Source organism: Octodon degus, unplaced genomic scaffold, assembly GCF_000260255.1.
Source record: "Octodon degus isolate 3935 unplaced genomic scaffold, OctDeg1.0 scaffold00084, whole genome shotgun sequence".
Classification (NCBI taxonomy): Eukaryota; Metazoa; Chordata; class Mammalia; order Rodentia; family Octodontidae; genus Octodon; species Octodon degus.
In genome coordinates, this window is record NW_004524660.1 from 1,769,884 (window position 1) to 1,789,392 (window position 19,509).

Below are 19,509 nucleotides of genomic sequence, written 5' to 3' on the forward strand. Positions count from 1 at the left end.
TGCTTCGCACCCTGGATCCCATTTGAGTCACTTGAAATGTGTTAGCAATTCCCACACTTGGTTCCTGCCTGGGATCCCGGTATTTTGATCTAGTGTAAGGCTCAGATATCAGAATTTTTGAGGACAACCAGATGTGTCCGCCACATCTGGGGCCGGAAGGTTCTTCTTGTCTCAGGTGTGTGCTTAGGGCATGTGGACCTTCAGTTGCACTGGCCCCTCTAAGAGCTCCTTGCCTGTGGAAGGCCACAGCCTTGGTCCCCCCTCCTCTTCCAGGCCCCAAGTCCCACCCACAGAGGAGGTCCTTCACTCGCCTTGTCCTTTCCCAGGGCAGCCAGTATTTCCCCTTCTACTCAGTACCTGCTCACCTCAGCAACCTGTGAGTACCTGGCCACCCCCTCTCCGGTGGGCCAGAAGACCCAGTGGTCAAGGTCTCCTCCCTCAGGCCCCTGGGGCCTTTGGACAGAGCCCAACCAGCCATTTTCACTGGCTGGGCGAGGCTGGGCTGGGGCCAGTGGCCAGGCCCGAGGTTTGGCTGCTTTGTGCCTGACTTCTTATTAGGCAGATACGAAGATGAATGTGTTTAGGACACCGATAACGGAGGAGGGTTCAATATCAAGACTGAGACTTGGAGCGAGCGCTCCTGCTTCATGTACCTTGGAAAAGGCCATCCAAGCTGGGGCTTACCCAGCAGCTGCTTCTGCCTGCTCCTACATGGGCCACCCACACCCCAGAAGCAACTTACCCATGACTCACACGTGGCAGCTTGTGCACTTCTTTTATTATTAAATATATAAGCAGCTTCCTATTTTTTAAATAGATATTTAAATGACCTTATATAAAATAATTCACCACTTCCAAGTATAAAAACACACTCTCACAGTTCGTGAGATGTTCCCCCTGGGCTCTCTCAGAGGAAAGTAAGGGACCCTGGGCAGGTAGCCAGAAGGGGGACACCCAGAGGTGGCTCTGGAGCTCCTTCCACTACAGTGTCACCAAGCGCCCACAAAGAGCTTCTGCAATGGGTTGAATCTGCTGTTTTGATTTTTTGAATACTACACATTTAACGTTGAAGGGTGTGGAGGAATGCCTCTTTTCTCTGTTTTCTTTCCTTCCATTTAAAAATACGTGTTTTCTAGCATGAGTATGGAGTCTGTGACTAGAAGGATGAGCCCCACAAGAAAGCTCGCACCTGCCCTCCCCTCAGCTGTCATCATCGGGATGGGCAGTGGGCCTCACTCTCCCTGGTGGAAAGAGGTGTCAGCCAGGGAGGACAAGGTCTCCCAGTGGAGGGCAGGAAAGGAGGGACACAGCAGCATAAAGGGACTGAGGACAGTTGACAGCCCTGTCACCTGTTGCCCGGGTCTCAGAGCCCTGGCAAGGGCCAGCCCAGGAAGCTGGGGTCCTCAGAGCAGAGCCTGAAGCAGATGCCTGGATCTCCCGCCTCGTCTCCAGCTCCCTTGCTCGGCCCAAGATAGTGGGGGTGCGGTGAGTGTTGGAGGGGGTCACTGCCTCTAGGGGTCAGGAAAAAAGAAGGACCAAAAGAGGAGAGCTGGGGACCATGCAGGCGGGGCTGGAGCACAGCCCAGCTGCAGGGCTCCTGATGGGGAAAACCTGCTTGGTGGCAGGAGCCTGCGAGCAGCAGGCAAAGTACACTGGGCTGAGGGCTTGGGGCGCAGAGGTCTCCCCAGTCTCAGGGGCACAGCCGTATTTCCAGACCCACTCTCAGTCAGAGCTCTCCCTGTACCTCTCTGCCTCCGCTGCCCTCCCTCCTTCTCTCCCTCCCTCTAGTCACTTTCCACGTGGGAATGTCAAAGTGCAAGATGCAGAAACCTGGGTGAACACGCAGCCTGAAGGCCAGCTCCGGCTGGTGGCCTGGGCGGTTCTTCCACCTGCTCCACCCAAGGAGTCAAAGGCTGGGTCAGGAGAAGGTTAGGGCTTAGGGGCTCCCTCAGTCGACAGGTGAGGCCAGCTCAGTGTAGGAGGCTGGGGAGAGGCTGGGGAGGTGGGGAGCGTTTGGACGGATGCTTGCTTGTAGGGTAGATGGGCAGGCTTTTCAGCAGGCAGGTTCAGTTTTCACAGTGCAATGGCTTCCTTCATGAGGGGAGCTTCTGCCCAGCCTCTAGTAGGTGCTCTGGCCAGGGCTGGAGGGATGGAGGTGTGGAGGCCAGAGCCAGGTCCTCCTCCTGGCGTGATGAGTCAGGGTAGGCAGGTCCTGAGAGTGGAGCTGGCCTCCCCTCACCACCGGGCCACCAGCGCAGGACACTCAGGTCAGTGGAGGGTGCAGATCTCCCTTTCCAGGAAATCAGGCTGCTGCTGCTCTTCCCTCATCCACGACTCCTCTGGAGACAGGTCCCTGCATGTCAACAATGGTATCTCTTGGCACCAGCTGGCTCCTCAGCATCCACTCTGGTCTCCCACATACCACAGGCGCGTGGGCCCCCGACCCAGGTGCTGGCATGGAGAGGAAGGAGCAGAGGGGCAGCCCCCGAGGGAGAAGGTCCTGAGCCAGCTCGCCAGCCTTCCTCAAGCTCACAGGGCCTCCAGGGCCCACAATAAATAGTGGCAGTGTGGGCGGCGTCCTTTGGCCTTCTCTCAGTCGTTGAAAGTCTGAGGGTCAAGTCATAGGAACTACAGCCCGGCTGCTCCAGTCCAGTCCTGGCAGGCAGGGGATCAGGTGGCAGAAAGGCCACATTTCCAGGAGAAGAGCCAGGGAGGGTGGTGGCGGACGGCCCTGTTGCATCTTCTCCCGTGGAGAGACAGTCCTCCATGGCCACCTGTAGGGAGAAAAGAGGAGGCTGGTCAGCCTGGGGGGAGTGTGGAGGGGTCGCTGAGGACGTGGCCCGGAGAGGTGTGGCATTCCTGTGGGTGGCTGGCAGTGCTGCACGCAGGATTTCCTCCCATCCCTTCTCTCACCCTCCCGGCCACTCCAGACACCGCAGAGGGAAGAGGCGGCTTGGCCTGGCAGTCAGCCAAGCCTCTGGACTGACTGGCCTCATCTCCTACTTCCTCTTGGGAACCAGGGACCACAGGGGGAGGTAGTGGGGCCTGGTGGAGGTCAGGATCAAGAAGGGGGAGGGGCCGCTGCCCAAGCAGAGTGGCTGGAGGGGAGAAGGCTGCACCCCTCCTCAGGCAAGGTGGGCTCAGATGTCAGATGAACTAATGGTGATGCCTGCTACTTGTAGCAAAGAATTGCATTTCCACCTTCACACCCTTCACAGAAAATATCTTGGCAGATGATATTAAGGCAAAGGTAACAGATGCATAGTTTTAGAATAAGGAAATCTGTCCCTTGTCCCCTGCCTTGGGTGTGCTACCCCTGAGCCTCTTGACCACCCAGATGGGCTGAGGGACTTGCCTCTCTCGCATCATGTGCAAGAGGCAGGGCCCTGCCCTCTCCCCACCCCACCCCCGCCCTTGTCCCCTTGCCCAGCATCCTTAGAACGCTTTGTTCCCAGAGCAGAAATCCCCTGGACCCCATCCAACAGTTTGACTTTGGACCCTGTGTGGCGCCTCCCTCCCTCCCTTATGTCCACAGCCTTACTGGTCAAGCCTACGATGGGTAAGGAGGGAGATGGGACCCAGGGCTCTGGCTCTTAGCCCGTTCCCATGCTCTAGAGGGGAAATAAGGGGAAACTACAGCCTGAACATGAGCCCTACTGGCATAGCCTGGCCACAGGCCCTACCTGGCCCAGGAGGGCAAAAGGACCAAGAGGGCGTGCTCTGGCCTGCCTTCTCCTTGCAGGCTCCACAGGCTGAGGTGCTGGTGTCTGCACTCACTGGAGCCTTTTGTCGCTCACAGGTGCTTCTGAGTGGCCTGTTCTCACCTCCCGCCTCAGAGCAGCAGTCTGGATTGCTGGTGCTTGACAGAGCCACTATAGGCCACCCATTAGATCCAGGGGGCCAAGTGGACCTCAGTGTGGCCTTTACCCTGGTCCCCACTCCAAGTAAAATCTTGGAAGGATTGAATAGGCCTGAGAGTAGGTAGGCAGGGAAAATAGAACGAAAGGAGGAGGGTTCTGGGCCGAGGCAAGACCCCCCGAGGTGGGGTGGGGGGAGAACTACTGGTTGGTAGGAGGCAGCACGACACTGGGCCAAAAATTCCCCAAGGGTTTTCATCCTTTGCTTATCTGACATGGTCTTTCCTACAGCTCTGCCACTGCCCCGGCCTCTCTACTCTCCTCCTTTCTCCCTCCTTACTGACAAGAGGGACCCAGGATTCCAGATCTGATGGCTGCTCTTCTAAGCCAGTTCCCTTAGTGTTGAGCCTCTGTCCGGTCCCCTAGAGGAGCAGTCCTGTCACACAGGAAGGCCCTAAGGTGCTCACAGCTGGTGAGGGGACTAGAACCTGAATGGGTCACCCAGCTAGGTGGCCAGGTGCGCAGCCAGCAAATCCATGAGGCAGGCAGTCTGCTGGCTGCTTGATTACCCAGTCAGCCCACCGCTCAACAGTGGGACACAGAGGCAGGCACAGCTAGTCAGTCTGTTTGCCACCCAAGCAGCTCTGGTGTCAGAGTTAATTAGGTTACTAATTAGTCAGCCAGAAGACTGGTCAGTTAAAAGAGCTGGCCAGTGAACCAGCCCTGGAGTGTGCCAGTCAACATTCATTGCTGTTGTTGTTGTGTTTTTTTGGCAAGTATGGAGAAACTCTCTCTGAACTAGAACCTGGGATGGAAAAAGAAGTGGTGGAAGACTGTGCTTGCCCCCACGTGGCTTACAATCTTCTCAGCAGTGCAGAGTGTACACACACACACACACACATAAAGTAAGACTTAAAAATGTATAGAAACAGCAACCAAGAAGGTGCAAGCCAATATAGTATTGACAAGGTACAAAACAGCAGAGGGCTATGAATTCAAGGAGCACCCAGAGGACTGGGGACACAGTCCAGAAGGGTTCCTGATGAGCCACTTGTGGGTGGGAACAACACAGATCCCGTCTTTAGCAACAACAAGGGCAAGGCTTCCCAGCAGAAGGTACTCATCCACATGCAGGGACCCAGCTGAGAGGGCGACAAAAATGACAGAACTGGGAGTAAAAATGCTGTCGGCTGCCTGGGGGAATATGCAGAACCCAACAATGTGCTCTGAACGCAGATGAGTATAAAGTTCTGTGCTTTAGTTAAAAACATTAGGTTGTCCAAGTACAGGATGAAGAAGGTCAGCTGGGTAGGGGCTCATGGGAAATAGAATTAGGGCTCCTAGCAGACCACAAGCTGAACACAGGACCACAATATGACACAGTCATTGGAAACTAATGCAATCTTAATCGGCATGAGAAGAGTACTGTCCAGATCAAGAAAGGTAGCAGTCTGACTGTACTCTGAGCTGGCCAGACAACATCTGGTGTACTGTGTCCAGGACTGGGTACCACACTTTCAGAGGGATATTGACAAACGAGTATGTCCAGGATGGTGAGGGGTCTGAAACCATGTCATAGAAAGAATATTTGAGGGGCTTGGCTATGTTTTGCATAGAGAATTCCTAACCAGAACCTAGATGGCTGACTTTAAATGTCTGTGAGCCTCATGAAAAGAGGAAGTAGGAACCCCGAAGAAGGGACAGGAGAGGCAGCTCTGCCCCACATGAGGAGGGCCTTTCTCCATGTTAGTGGAGGAAAGCATGGGCTGTGGCTAGGCAAAGGGCTTGCCAAGGACCAGACAACGAGTCAGGAAGCTGGTCAACTCCATGTTGGGGATATAGGGCCTCTTGGTCCTGATGAGGTGGTTGAGGGCCAGAGGACCTGAGAGCCCTCCTCAGACCCAGGTGCTGTGGCACCATGACTCCAAAAGCAGGAAGGTAGAAATGACCTTGCCAAAGGTGGGACAGTTTGGCATGAGGTGCGCACCAAGGGTGGCTGCTAGGAGCTCGACAGCTGGTGATGTGTTAGAAGTGGGCGGTCACACAGTGCTACTGAAAATTCCCCAAGAGGGTCAAGATCTTCCAAAAAGCCACACTGAAAGAGGAGGATTTTGGTTGCTTTGGGATTGAAGCTGACAGCAAGACTAGAAACCCACTGCAGTGGTAACACCCTGGGACTTCAAGTGGGCAGAGGAAATGGGGCGGTGAGGGGAGACCTGTGGCCCTGAAAGAGACAGAGATCAGGGCAGATTTGGTGATAAATGGGTGAATGGAAAAGAGAACAGGATAGAGGGGAGGGAGACAAGTGCTTGGGCCTCAGGAGAGTTGGGAATTTCGGCAACAGATAAGGGGTGGAGTGAGATCAGAATCAGAGTCGTACCTTAGGCTTCCTCTATACCGGCAGTTCCACCTGTCTGTCCTCATCCTGAGTCATGGAGCTGCAGGCAGAGCACAGGGCTAGCATAAGACTTCAGCAGGAGCTGAGGAGGGAGGGCCCCATGGGCTCACCCTGAATCCCAGACAGGATATGCTCCAACCCTCTCAGACTTAGGAGACCCAGAACTGCTGAATTCCCAGAAGAAATCTGAAAAAACCCCAGCTATCTAAGGAAAGAAGAGGGTCCCTTCCACTGCCCCACCTCCATTCTGTTCTATAGATTCATGTTCTCAGAGTAATAGGGGAAGCCTCCTCTACCAAGGCTAAAAGGGAAACCGATCCCAAGCCAGGCTGCCAGGGCCTCCCAGAACACAACCCAGCCTCTCACCTGCTCTCTGGGTGCCTCATGAGAGAATCCACTGGCTGAGGCTCTTGATGGCTCTGGGGACAGGAAAAGCAGGCTTGTTGAGACGGTGGGGGAGGGAAGGGAGATGGTGGCCCCACTCCCAGCCACTGACGAGTAAGTTAGCAGAGTGCCCCCAGCTACTGGGAAGTCCGGATCATGCAGAGGGCAGAGGCAAGTGCTAAGGCCTTCTCGCTGCGGGCCCCCACTCTCCTCCCACGCAGGCTGCACCCACAGGGTCTTCATGCCAAGGCTCTGCGGAGATGGCATGCACAGCCCTGCTCTCTGTCCTCTTCCCTCTTCCTGCCTCGTTGCCAGCCTGCTGTTAGCCGCAGAATCATCTCTCCTACTTCCTTACGCTTGTCCCTCCCATTAACTTCCTGGCTGGCACCTTCCTGATGCTAGAAGCAGACTTCTGTTCCTACTTCTCACCCTGTGCGCTATGTCAGACCCCACCGCTCAGCCTTGCAGGGCCCAGGTGGAGCTGAGGTCGTCCTCCGCGTCGCACTCACGCACAGCCCAGGCAGCGCCCCTGCAAGCGCCCTCCTGTCTCCCCTGGGATCTCCTTACCCTCCACCTCCGCCTGTAGAACAGCAGGCCCCCCACGGCCAGCAAGACCAGGATGATGCTGGGCACCAGCAGGTGGAAGACGAGCCCAGGGAGCTGGGGGCTGAAGGTTCTCTCAGGCTGCCTCTCACGGCCTGTGTCAGTCAAAGGAACGGAGTTAAAAGGGGCCAGGGGTCTGGCTAACGCCTCGCTCGCTTGTCCTCCTTCCAGCTCTACGGGGCTCCTTCGGCTCCTGGTGATCCTCTTGCCCTCCAGCTCCCCAAGGGGCAGCACAATTCTCCAGGAGCGGCTTCCCAGAAGCTGTGGCTGAGCAGAAGGGGTGGCATGATGGCTGAGGCCTGGGGGTCGCAGTGATGGGGTCTGGGTAGAGTCTGTCTCCTCGCCCTCTGTGGGCTGGATAGAGGAATGGTCTGCCATCTCAAGAGCGCCATTCTTGACCTGGCCAGTGCCTCTCACAGGGTCCACCTTCAGCAATGGTGGCTGTTGGTCCTCTGCGGTTGAGAGTGGAGAAGATGCTGAGAGGAGGTCTTTGGGTATGGCCAGTTGTCCCCGGATGCTGCCCCCTTCTGGCCCGGAGGGTGAAAACTCTGCCCCGTGAGGTACAGGACCCTCACTAGCCTCACCAGAGGCCTCTTCTAAGGCCCAGGTAGTGTCCAGTCTGGAGTCCAGAATGTTCTTCATCCCAGAGCTGGGGGCCTTTCCAGAGGGGTAAGGCTGTGGTGAACCTCCAGGGGGGTTGTCCACGAGACTTGGGGTCTCTGGTGACTCGAGGCTTTGGCAGGTGCTCCTGGGTGGTCGATGCTTTGCCTTGCCTGGGTCCACTGTGTGAAGTGGCTGCTCATTGGGCAAGAGGGACTTGCCATCTGTCCCCTCAGAGTCATCCCAGGTCAAGCCAGCCTTAGGGACCTTGGAGGGGGTGAGGGGCTGATGAGGGGAGACAGAGGCCAGCTCACTGCTAGGGGTGGCTTTGGGGAACAGGCAGTTGCAATCAGGCTTGGTCACCACATCTGAAAGAACCACAGAGAGGGGGAGAGAGAAAGACAAGGAGGAAATAGAGTCACCAGCCTCCAGCACAGCTCCCCCAGGGGGACAAGAGGGGGTAGGGGTCTGGCAGTTTCTCATCTCCTAACTCAGCCCTGGGGCTGTGGAGGAGGGGACGGACTGCAGCCACTGCTCATGACAGGACCCAGGCAAGGAAGGCACAGGGGACAGGGTATCATGGACAGAGAGCAGAGTGGGGTACAGAAGCACAGACTGGGGTCTAGGTGAGGAAGGCCAGAGGATGACTTGAATTGGGGTTCTAAGTGGCCAGAGGACAAGCCCCAACTGAGCAGCAGCCAGACTGAGCCATGACATTGCAGACTGACACAAGACACAGATGCACCCAAGACGCTGATTTCATGCATGGCCAGCCAGGAACTGCTCCCCCACAGCCACCAGCAGGAATAGGCTGGTGCGGGCTATGACCAAAGCTTGGAGTTCGGGGATTGAAATAATGGGACTGGATGTGGTCACCGGTCAGTTGAGGGCCTCAGCCCCTGCCTCAGGGAGTAGGGGTGAATGCGGTGGGGCCAGTGTGGCACAGGACGCTGAGACGAGGACACATAGGGTGCTAAGTACGAAGCTGAGCCAACTGCGGGAGAGTTTGATGTTCAGACTTCCAATCCAGCCTTGTCCCTTGAGGGGCCACCCAAGGCATCCTGGGGACTTCTGGAGCATGGGTCTCTTGGTGGTTCACAGCAGGGCTCTTGGAGCAAGGGCACTAAACTCCCAAATGGACTGTCTGCTCTCCACAGAACCTGTGTGAGTTTGGCCAGACTGCGGAGCTGGAGCTGGGGGATCCCTCCATGTACGCGCTGCTTCCCACCCCTGACCTCACAGCCCCGCTTCCACATGCAGATACACAGTGCTGTGCATGCACACACATCAGGCAAGGCCCAGGGTACACAAAGCCACACGTACACATGAAACAAGCACTTCTACACACACAGAAAGGTGTCAAGCAGCCGGTCCTCCCAGCCCCACGTGTCACCTTCCCCCTGCTGCCTGTCGGTGCTTACCTGGGCTGGAGCACTTAGCAAAACTGTCACTGCAGTTTTTGGTGAAAATCTTCCAGTCCTCTTCAAGGAGATTCTTTGTTTCATTGAAGACATTTTTGATCTTCTCCATTAACTGGAGGGGAGTCTCATTGAAAGTTCGGACACAGGCCTGGAAGCACAGCAGGACCCCCCTGGTGAGCATGCCCACTGGCTTCGCCTAACTATCACGTCTGTTAAATTCCCTTGGCCTTTTTCACATCAGTCTGCTTTGCCCCCATTGTCTCCTTCCTCCCTTCTCCTCTGAGAAGAAGAGACTCAGTTCTGAGGTAATGAGCTATGTCATTTACCCATGAATCTATCTGCACATATTTATGTGCCAGGCTCTAGTTAATTACTGAGTATGGAACAACGAACAAGAGACATATAGTTCCTGGCTGAGTTGAACACTGAGCCCAGCAGGCTATTAGCATGAAAGAAATTGTCCCATCTGCAGGGAGTTTTACGGGAAAGTGCTGAGCAATCTAAAGGTCCATAACAAAAGAGAACTCAATGAGGGTCCAGGGAGAACTTCCCCACGGAACCAACCAAAAGATGAAAGGCAAATTAATCAGAAGAGGTAGGGCTGGGAAGAGCCACCCTGACAGTGAGAACAGACTGCAAAGGTCCGGAGGCAGAAAAGTGCACGAAGTGCCCCGAGTGTTGGGAGGGCGGGAGTGGCTGCAGCACAGTCTAGAGGGAAGCAGCAAGCGACACAGCTGGAAGGCCTTCGGCCAGATCCTTGCTCTGTAGGGCCTTGTTGAACGTGTCAGAAACTTTTAACTTTATCCGTAGCGAAAATGAAAACTGCAAAAGAGTTTTCGGGGAGGTGGGCAGTGGCACATTGAGATTTGAATTTTAGACAACTCATCTTGCTAATGGTGTGAAGAATGGCGTGGAGGTGTGGGAGGAGACAGGCTCCGGTGCTGGCACTGGCGCACCTGGGAGGATGGGCTGAGGATGGCTCAGGCATGGCTGCTGAGTGGCTGTCTTTCCTTCTGCTCCTGGGACCAGGCTCCCATGCCCACTGGAGCTGAGAAGCTTCGCCCTCTTGGCTTCTTTCTGCCTCTTCAGCTGTGGCTTCGCTGTGCTTCATCAGCTCCCAACTTCCAAGGTTGGAATTCCTCAGGCCCAGCCCTGGTCCTACCTCTCCTTTCGTGCATACCCCTGACTTCATCCATGGCCCGCTTGCCAGTAGCTGCCAGGCACCACGCTTTTCCTTAAGCAGAGATACACAGCAGAGAACTGGGCTTTCCTAAACTGCAATGTCCTAAAGCACATGGCTGCATTTTTCTGGACTGCACATAATAGCTTATAATACATGTTTACCAGCTAAATGTATGAAGTGACAACCTGGCCTAGTTCCCTTGCTTGGCAGCTAGGTGACAGCAACCAACACATTGTCCAGCTTGGGGTCCTTCCTCACGTGTGAAGTCAGAGCAGCACACTACCAAACTTCCCCCCAGGGTGCTAGTGGGGAGTCCAGCTTGCTGGTTCTTCCTTGCCTTGCTCTCTGTAAACCAATCTCCCTCACGCCTCACCTCAGGCTCCACCAGGAAGTCAGTATTAAGGATCTTCAGCCAGGACCCTGACAGCCACCCCGACTCACAGCTGCCTGCCCTCGGCATTCACTGGCTGCTCTGTTGGTGAATAGGTATCTACCCACATGCGCCCGAGAACATTTTATCTCAATCATGGGTGGCACAGGTTCTTAAAATATGAATTCCTGGACCCACTCTTGGACCCAGTGAAGCTCAGTCTCTAGGAGTCTGTGCCAGGACTTGACATTCTAAGCCAGCTCTCTAGTGACTCTCAGCTACCTTACTGTTGGGAAACCACAGATTTAGTATCTCTTGTTGAAGAATTTCTTTGCTCCCTAATCCCCATGCCCCCTCCAGCCACATGGCTGCTGCTGTCTCAGAACCGGGTTTCCCCACAGCGCTGTCTCCACTTCTTTCTGTTCCCTCCAATCTGCCTCTACGCAGTGGCCATGGTGTTGCCCAACCGAGCAGACGCTTGGCAGCTCTCATCATGCCTGACTTCTCCACACCACTTGAAAAGCTGGCTGTTCCTTCACCTTGACACCCCGAGACGCGACCACCTCCTGGTTCCCCTTCGCGAGCTGCTCCTCCCCAGGCAACTCTCCTTTGAGTGATCTTTAAATGCTGGGGTTCCTGGGCCTGCTTCTCCCCTCACTAGGAGCAGTGCCATCCAGCTCTGTGACTTCTCAGGCAGCTTTCATGCGGTGCTTCTCGTCAGTGTGCCGCCTGTGATGCTCAGGAGCCACACACCCAGCCACCTACTCGGCGTCCACCCGGCCATTCCTCAAGCACCTCAGGTCCAATGTGTCCAAGGCCGGATCCGGCTCTTCCCCAGACATGCTCTTCCCATTGCCACTTTAGCATCCTTGAGCTATCCCAGTGCTCAAGATACAAGTGCCCCGGCTTTTCCCTCCCGAGCCCCTCGCCTCCTCTGCATGCACAAAGGAGGTCTGCACCCAGCCTGTGGGGAAGCATCCTCACTTCTGCCTTCACCCCACCCCCCCAGCACCCCCATCCAAGCTGCCACCCTCCCTGTGACTTAAGCCTCTGGCCTCCATTCTGTCCTCTGTAGCAACCAGAACAGTCACACAGCGTACGTGGCATTAGGTCACTGGCCAGGCCACAGTGGCTTCCCTCCTAATGAAGACAACAATGCCACATTTTTGGTAGCCCACACAGTCCAGTTCCCTCCTTCTCTTGTCCCTGCCTTCACTTCCCAGGCATCGGCTGTATCAGCCTCCTGGGGGTCCTGAGCACGTGCCTTGCTGTGGAGTGCAGCACTGCGTAGCCTGCCTTGTGCATGGCATTCCTTGTTCTGGAATGTTCTTCTCCTTATTGCTTTCTCACTTACTCATCTTTGGAATTCAAGTTACTACTTCTCACTTGGAAGTCTTCTTTGTCTCTCTGCATTCTCACTTACTGTAGAGCTCCCTGTTGCTTCCTCAGAGCCCGTGGCTCACTCTCTCTCCTCCTGCAGGCCTCCCTGTTGCTGGCTGACTCTCTACAGCAGTTATCACCATTCCCCATCCACATATTTACTTGTGTATTTTATTCACTGTCCCGCCCATCCCCAAATGCCATTTCCATAATTGTGGGGAATTTTGTGTTTCGATCACAGCTGCTTCCTGGTGTCTAGGACAGCACCCTGTACACAATGGGCACTTAGGGGTGCGTCCCGAGTGAACAAACAACCCTGCTGGTTTGCAGTGTGCCATCTCTTCATAGCTACCCACCCCCACTTGACCCCAAGTTCCGCAAGGGTGAGAACCAGGAATTTCTTACTCTGAGGACAGCAGCCCTCCTGGCCCTGTGCCACCTGGCCCTGAGTCCTAAGTAAAGGTTTATAGAGTGGATAAATAAGTGAGTGAGCAAGTGATGGCATGAGTGGAGGTGAGCGGATGTACCCTGTGGCTGTGGGCAGGGCTGGTACCTCCCCTGGTACCCGTCACTTTACTTAGTGCTCTACATCCAGGACCCTCTCACCTTGTCTTGCTTTTCATAATCCTTGGTGAAGCAGCTCTTCAGCCTCACAGAGAGGGTCTGGAGCTGGAGGATAGCCTTGGCATTGGGAGTTTCCTCTCTGAAGCGCATGGTGTCCTCCATTATGTCTTCCACCAGGAGAAACGCCTTCTTAAGATAACACACGGGGTCTTTCTGAAAAGCAGGAACCAAGAATTTATGGCCTTGCAGATGAGGCCTGGAACCAAAGCTCTATGTTAGATGCCTTCTGTCCCAGGTACACGGAGGACGGCAGCCTGGTCTCCTCTCACCCAAAGGGATGCTCCGTATTAGCGATGAGGAGAATGCTGCCTTCAGGTTGTCTCTCTCTCTCTCTCTTGGGACCTAGCACTGTGAGGACTAAACTAAAGTGAAGGAAACATAGGTTATGACTAGGAAGACCTTTGGATTTTTGGAATACAGAGCTTTATCGGGTGGATGTGCACCCTGCTCCCTCTCCTTTGCCTTGTGGGACTTTCAAATCTTCCAGAAAACAGGGGCTCTGAAGGAGTGCCCTCAGTGTCTCCCCTCCCTGTCAGGAAGGCAATTGCTTTGTAGACACAAACTATTTTAGCTCTGGTTCTTGCACCTGGTCCAGTGCATTTCTAATAATGTCCTGAGTGAGAGAGGAAGTGAATGAATGAAATACAGAGGCTGTTCTTTAGACTGGGAGCTGGTCTTCTGTTTTTAATAGAGGTGGGTGCAGGTTTGGTATGTGGGAACTCAGAGATGACACCACAGGGGACACAAAGGTGAAGAGGTACAGTGTCGGGGGTGACTCCTCTGCAGAGGAGACACAGGCATCAGCAAGAGTTCAGAGGAGAAAAAGGAGCAGGGGAAGGGCTGGGCAGGGGGATGGGGAGGGGACACCCAACTAGGCAGCCTGGGCTTTCTCCTGGAGGGCTGGGGTCCCTGAGGAGCCAAGGAAGCAAGTTGGGGTTTCACAAAGCTCCCCCTAGTGGGCAGGTGGGGTTGTGTGTACCGGACTAAGGCAGGAGAGGCTCCTGAAATTGAGACTGATTTGAGCAGGCAGGACAGAGCCTCCAGGGGCTGGGAGGCAGAATCAGTCACATCCGCTGGCTGGTGAGGTGTGGGTTAGAAGCATGGGCTGGATCACTTCCCTCACTGCTGGCTGGCTGGAGAATGATGGGGACATGGTTTCCTAAAGCATATAATCTGAAAGAAGGATATCCCCTTCTTAGGCCCTAGAGATAAGGTGCTTGAGCTCTAATCAGGCTTCGAGCACTTGCTAGCTGAGCTCCTTTAACCTCGGTGTGGATCATGAACAATGAATGTGGCCCACCTACTGCTACTGTTTGGCCTACTTGGAAAAGCACTGGGCACACAGTAAGCTCTTTTATGCACCAGTCAGATGGGAAGAGCAGAGTACCTGAGCCCTGCATCCTGCTCAGCTCTGACTGTTGGCCCCGTAGGCTTGAACAGCCCAGGATCTCCACACCCTCATCCTTCCAGCTCTAGGGTTTCTGCTGCCTTCGTGCTCCCACACGCCCCCGCCCCTAGGAGAGGCACACAGCTCGACACATGGATTCGCTAATAGCTGCCACTCACCAGCTGCTTTTCATCGGCAAACTCAAAGGTAATGTGGCACGAGGTCTCCATCTGACTGTCAATCTGTAAGAGAGAGCAAGCCAGTAGTTGCAGGGTATCTATAGCTCAGCTAAGCGGGCCTCAGAGTTGTTGACAGTTCTGTTGGTCTGATTAAATGGAGACAGGGGCTCCTTCATGGCCCAGGTACCATAGTTTCTGGATAGATCAACGTTTGAATTTCATCTGGCTCCTGCCTACCCCAGCCACCCCTGGAAAGACAAAGCTAAGGCTGGGGGTAAGGCCTGTGCCTTCCAGGTGCCTGGAGGAAGGTTGTGGAATAGCAAAAAGTCTTTTTCTTCTACCTTACACTTCATGAAATTGCAATGCCAGTTTGTTATAAGAAAGAATGTACAAGGAATATATAGGATAGTGTAGGTACAACCTTGGTTGGAGGTAGTGAGGACCCTGTTATGGCAGAAATTCAAGCAAAACCTGCTGAGTTCTGGGAATTCAGCATCTATAGGGGACAGGGATAATGCATTTGAAGCCCCTATTAGACTTCCAGAGCAGGAGTTTATGTTCTAAACCTTTGAGAATGCTATGGCCTTTGGTCTACCTTGCTTGCAGCAGTTACATGCAGGAGGAGTATGAGGGGACAGAGAGATGGAAGGCCCAGCCTATGGTCCTAAGTTCAGGGCCCTGGGGCTGGCCTTAGCCAGTGGTGTCCCACCCCACCTGGCTGCCCAGAGGGATGATGCATTCTCTTCTGGGCTGAACAGAAGCCATGATAGTACCCTGACACTGCCTGGCTGGACCATGTGTGGAGTTGTTGACGATTTCAAAGACATGGCTACTTCATGGCCTGGATGAGCAGGCCATTGCAGCTTCAGGGGCAAGCGCCAGAGAAGTAAGGGTGGAGGGCTGGTAGTTAGGCAGGAGCCTCCCCTCCAAATCTGGGTAGGGCCCTGGTACCAGGCTGGCGGCACATCTGGGAATCCAGGAGTTACATACAACATCTGGATCAGCAGGCAGATGGGGCTATCTTCCAAAGGAGGCATTAATTCCCTGAGCCAAAGCAGGCCTTAGGAGCTCTTTTAGAATGGACAGTGCCTGCTCTGGGGCAACCGCTGACTCCGGCAACCTGCCACCCAACTCAGCCTCAGGGGAGTCAGTGAGGGCCTCAGGACATGGAGATCTGAAGTCTCAGCCTTAGGAAAGGTCAGTAAGGAGAGCAGCAGGGGAGGCATGGCCTACGTGGCCTTCTTTCCTGCAGTCCCTCTTCTTTGACCCATTCCTTGCCCCCGACTGTTTCCCCAGAAGGAGAAGGCATAGCCACATACTCACTAGGTGCTGCAGGACCTGCAGGTGTCCGTTCCCAATCATGTGGCTACAGTGCTCCGATATCTCCTCCGCAATGCTCCTGCTCAGCAGGAGAAAGACCAGTAGCAGCCAGGGGCACAGCCATGCCTGCGACAGAGAACATGTCATTTTTCTCCAGCTTTCACTCTCCCCAGCTACTTCTCTACACTACTGAGGACAGAAGTCAACCATCTCAGACGTGTCACACTACAGCCTCTGCTTCCCACCCTATTATGCAGCATCCTCAAGACCAGATTTCCCGGGATTTACTATCAGCCAATGCACTATTTTGCTTCCTCCTTTTAACAACCCAACTGCAATCTCAGGAGCCTTCCCAGACGAAGCCAGGACAGCCTCAGGTACACATCAAACTTCTAGCAATGACACAGGTGATGTGTCTACCTGCCTAATTTCTAATGGCACAGGACGCCCCTCAAGGACAGGAGCTGCTACCCATCATTAGACCCTTGCCACGCTAACACTGAGCCAAGCACCTGGTGAGTTGTCCTCGGGTTCATGCACCAGATTCCAGACAGCAAGCCACAGACATTTTCCCCAGGGCTTAGACCTTCCCTATACCTGGTTCTCTCCAGATCTGACTGCCACTGGAAGAGCCAGGGGACCAAGCTAAATGTCATCAGGAACTGGTCCCATGCCGGAGGCTCTCTGCAACCTCAGGAACATGTTCCAAAAAGAAGTCAAACTGATTCACCAGAGGTTGTAGTGCCAGCTCTGGCCCATCCCTGGCTAGCACTTCGCTATCAGCCCCATCAGGCTGCGCACCCAGCCAGCCAGCTCCTGCCACCACAGAGAAGGCTCCCTTCTCTCAGCACTTGCCTGACTCAGCAGCTGCCTAGCCCGAGTGACAGCACCGGCTCCCACTGCTTTGCCTTTCTTTGCTTCTCCCTTCCTCCTCCTCCCTGAAGTCTCCTCACCCCAATCCGTGGTGTTAGGGCTCCCTTTCTCCACCTGGAGGCCGTGGGACCCTTGAGCTATCTCCCCCCAGCTAGAAGTTGCCCCCTGGGTGCTCCTAAACCTCCTGGCAGCTGATGGCCCCAAATTCAGGGAAATGCTGGCAGGGTGAGGTGGCAGGCTGGCACATCCCCGGGCTCTGGGCTTTGTCCCAGTAATCCAGATGATGGGACAACTACTACAAATAAGTAGCACATTGAGAAAAACACAGAGGGCCATGAAGCTGCTCACAACAATATGCTGATTTATATCTAAACCCCAAAGCTTTGCAAGTTCTTACAAAGACAGGTCTGGCTGAGCTATCAGGGAGGCTACATGGGTAAGGGATAGAATGAGGCCTTGGAACTCAGAGAGAGCTTGATGGCAGGAGAGGAAGGCCCTAGTGTTGTAAAGCTGGATGGCCCCTGAATTTTTCCCAACCAGAAGTGTTCACCTGCATAGAGGGGGCACCTGGACAGAGGCAATTCTTGGTGACTCAGTGCATTTAGCACAGGCCTGTGAGGGCCCTGGCTCGACCTGGGATGCCAGGGAGGATAGTCATGCACTGCAGGGTACTTTGAGCTCTGCAGCTGGGGTGGGGGCCCTGGGTGGGAGGGGCTGCTGTGGCCTTCAGACCCTTCAGGCTCAGGACCTATTAGGGGCAGCTGCACATGACTTTGCCCCAGGAGGGTGCCATGGAAGATGAGAGCCCCAGGTGTGAGGGTATGGAGGAAGGGGCCTCTGGGGAAGATGATGCCTGGGCAGAAAGCCCCACTGTGCACATTGTAGAATACAGATGTTTGACAGCAAGGTGAGCACAGTGCTTAGCCAAGGGATACCTGACTTTGGGCTGCACGACAGGCATCCAGAGTGGGAGAGTGTGGCCATCGTGCAGGAGGCTGGCTTTGAGGATGGCCAAAGGGGGCCACGGTGGACTGGGGCCTAAAAGCTGTTGCAAGAGGGCCCAGATGGGCGCCCAAGGGTTAAGGCTGCAGCTCGCATCTGGCTAGGCAGGCTCTTCCTGGTTCCCTTCTTCCTCCCACCCTGACTTTGCCTGTGGGAGCAGCCCAGGGAAGGAATCTGCAGCAGGCTTGGAGAGATGTGGGATGTCTTAGCACAGCTGTCCATCCTCGCCTGCCACCGTTATGGTCCATCTTCTCCTGCACGGAGGTCTCTGGAGAGACCTTGTGCCACGGGGCTGCCTCGGCTGCCCCAGACCAAACCTGGCCCTTGTGCCCCCACCCCCACCCCCTCGGCTCACCGCTTCCTTCTGCTCTCATCTCCAGGCCCTTCTCTCCGCCTGACCTCATCCCTCCCAGCCCGTCTCCTGCCTCTTGGCTGGGCACATCCTCCCCTGGATCCGCTGTCCTTTAGAGCTCCTCGGAAGCAAACACATTACAAGACCATTTGCTGTGTACTTATAGCGTCACCCTGGGTTTTCTTGGAGCCGCAGCAGCTCCTGCCACTGTTGGGGTGGGGTATCCCCTCTAGACTCTGAGGGACCCCTGTCCACAATTCTGCAATCCTAAACCCTCTGTCCACTGTCCTATGTGAAGCCCGGATCTCACAAATTACTGAATGAGGCTTCGCTCAAAAGAGATTCGGAGCTAGCGCCTGGCAGCTCGGTGACCAGGTCCTACTAAAACAGCCACCCAAGTTCCCAACAGCTCCTGCCTTGGGCTGGAACAAGTGGTGGCTTGCCCTCTCCTCCCCTCTGCTAGCAGGTCGCTCTCAGCAGGCCCTGGCATTCTAAAGCTGGATGACCACTGAGCCTTCTGCAGCCAGAATGCCCACTCCGTACCCACCGGGCCCAGAAGCACGTGTTTGGTCAGAGAAAGCTGCCCGCGGGAAAGGCAGCGCCACGCTCAGCGCCCCGATCTCTGCCTGGAAGGGCATCCCGAGTGACACCAGGCCTCCACCCACATCTGCAGAGCCCTCTCTCCCGCCCGTGGGTCGTTCAGTGTTCCCCTCCGTGCAATGGGGGCGAGCTGCCTCTGCTTCCCCGGGAAGCGCCGCAGCCCCAGAAGCAGCTACGAGGCTGTAGAGACCCAGCCGCCCGAGCGAGCACCGGGAGCCGATGCGCAGAGGCAGTTAGGGAGCCGGGCCTGAGGCCGCGGCGGGAAGGCTGCGGAGCAGGAGCGCGGGAGGTCGGCTCCAAGGGGCAGCGCCCGGCAGCCCCGCCGCCCTCTACCCGCCCGCCCCGGCCCGCATCGCGCGGCTGCTTACCATGGGAGGGCAGCGCCCGGCGGCGCCCCGCGTGGTCATAGGGGCGGCTGGGTGCCGGTTGCGCTCGGCGCCCGGGATCGCTCGCCCGCCCGCTCGCCCGCTGCTGCTGCGAGGTCCGCTCCCAGGCCGAGGGCCGAGCCGCTGTCCCGGCCTGCAGAGAGCGCGGCGGCGGCGGCGGCGCCGAGAGAACCGGGCAAACTTTCACTTTCCACTGGCCGAGCCTCGCTGGCCAACGCTCGGCACAGCCTTTTAAGCGGCAGTTCCCGGGGCATGTGGTTTATGGGAAATCACCCTGGCCAGGCGCCAGACGCGCGAGCGCGCGCGCGCGCGCGCACACACACACACACACACACACACACACACGCATGCACTGTCAGTCACACGAACACGCACACACACACACGCTGGAGGCCCGCACGGCCACCTCCCAGCCTCCCCTCCCCCAGCGCGCTGGGCGGCTGTCCCTGCTCGCTGTCTGCTGTCTTCCCACCCAGTCAGTCGCGCTGTTTTGTGGACTCCAGTCTGCAGCCTCAGGCAAAGTAACGCTGGCTTCACTGCCCTCGCCACTCGTCTCCCCTCCACCCCTCCGCCCTCCAGGACACCGCTTT

The 19,509-nt window shown here is 55.8% G+C and overlaps 1 protein-coding gene across 3 annotated transcripts; it reads right to left on the minus strand.

Annotated features, from left to right (window-relative positions):
- Nucleotides 1-771: 771 nt before the first annotated feature.
- Csf1 (colony stimulating factor 1) lies at nucleotides 772-19,141 on the minus strand. Of its 3 annotated transcripts, none has more exons than XM_004636909.2 (9): nucleotides 18,902-19,141; nucleotides 15,710-15,832; nucleotides 14,387-14,449; nucleotides 12,803-12,973; nucleotides 9,264-9,411; nucleotides 7,207-7,337; nucleotides 6,622-6,674; nucleotides 6,238-6,295; nucleotides 772-2,774 (listed from the first exon to the last, which is right to left on the minus strand). In XM_004636909.2, the coding sequence occupies exons 1-8, from the start codon at nucleotides 18,938-18,940 to the stop codon at nucleotides 6,250-6,252; spliced, it is 774 nt and encodes a 257-aa protein (XP_004636966.1). In that variant the 5' UTR covers nucleotides 18,941-19,141; the 3' UTR covers nucleotides 772-2,774; nucleotides 6,238-6,249. The 3 variants fall into 3 exon arrangements, with proteins under 3 accessions (XP_004636966.1, XP_004636964.1, XP_023577485.1); XM_004636907.2 differs by having other exon boundaries at nucleotides 7,207-8,210; nucleotides 18,902-19,139; XM_023721717.1 differs by lacking the exon at nucleotides 18,902-19,141 and having other exon boundaries at nucleotides 7,207-8,210; nucleotides 15,706-15,788.
- Nucleotides 19,142-19,509: the final 368 nt, after the last annotated feature.

Bases quoted from the DNA above. Each gene is read 5' to 3' on its own strand.
- Csf1 (XM_004636907.2), bottom strand. From the start codon at position 18,940: ATGACCACGCGGGGCGCCGCCGGGCGCTGCCCTCCCATG. The intron at 12,974-14,386 runs GTGAGTGGCAGC...CCTGCTTTTCAG, and splicing joins TTGCCGATGAAAAGCAGCTG to AAAGACCCCGTGTGTTATCT. The intron at 8,211-9,263 runs GTAAGCACCGAC...TGGTTCTTTCAG, and splicing joins TGCTAAGTGCTCCAGCCCAG to ATGTGGTGACCAAGCCTGAT.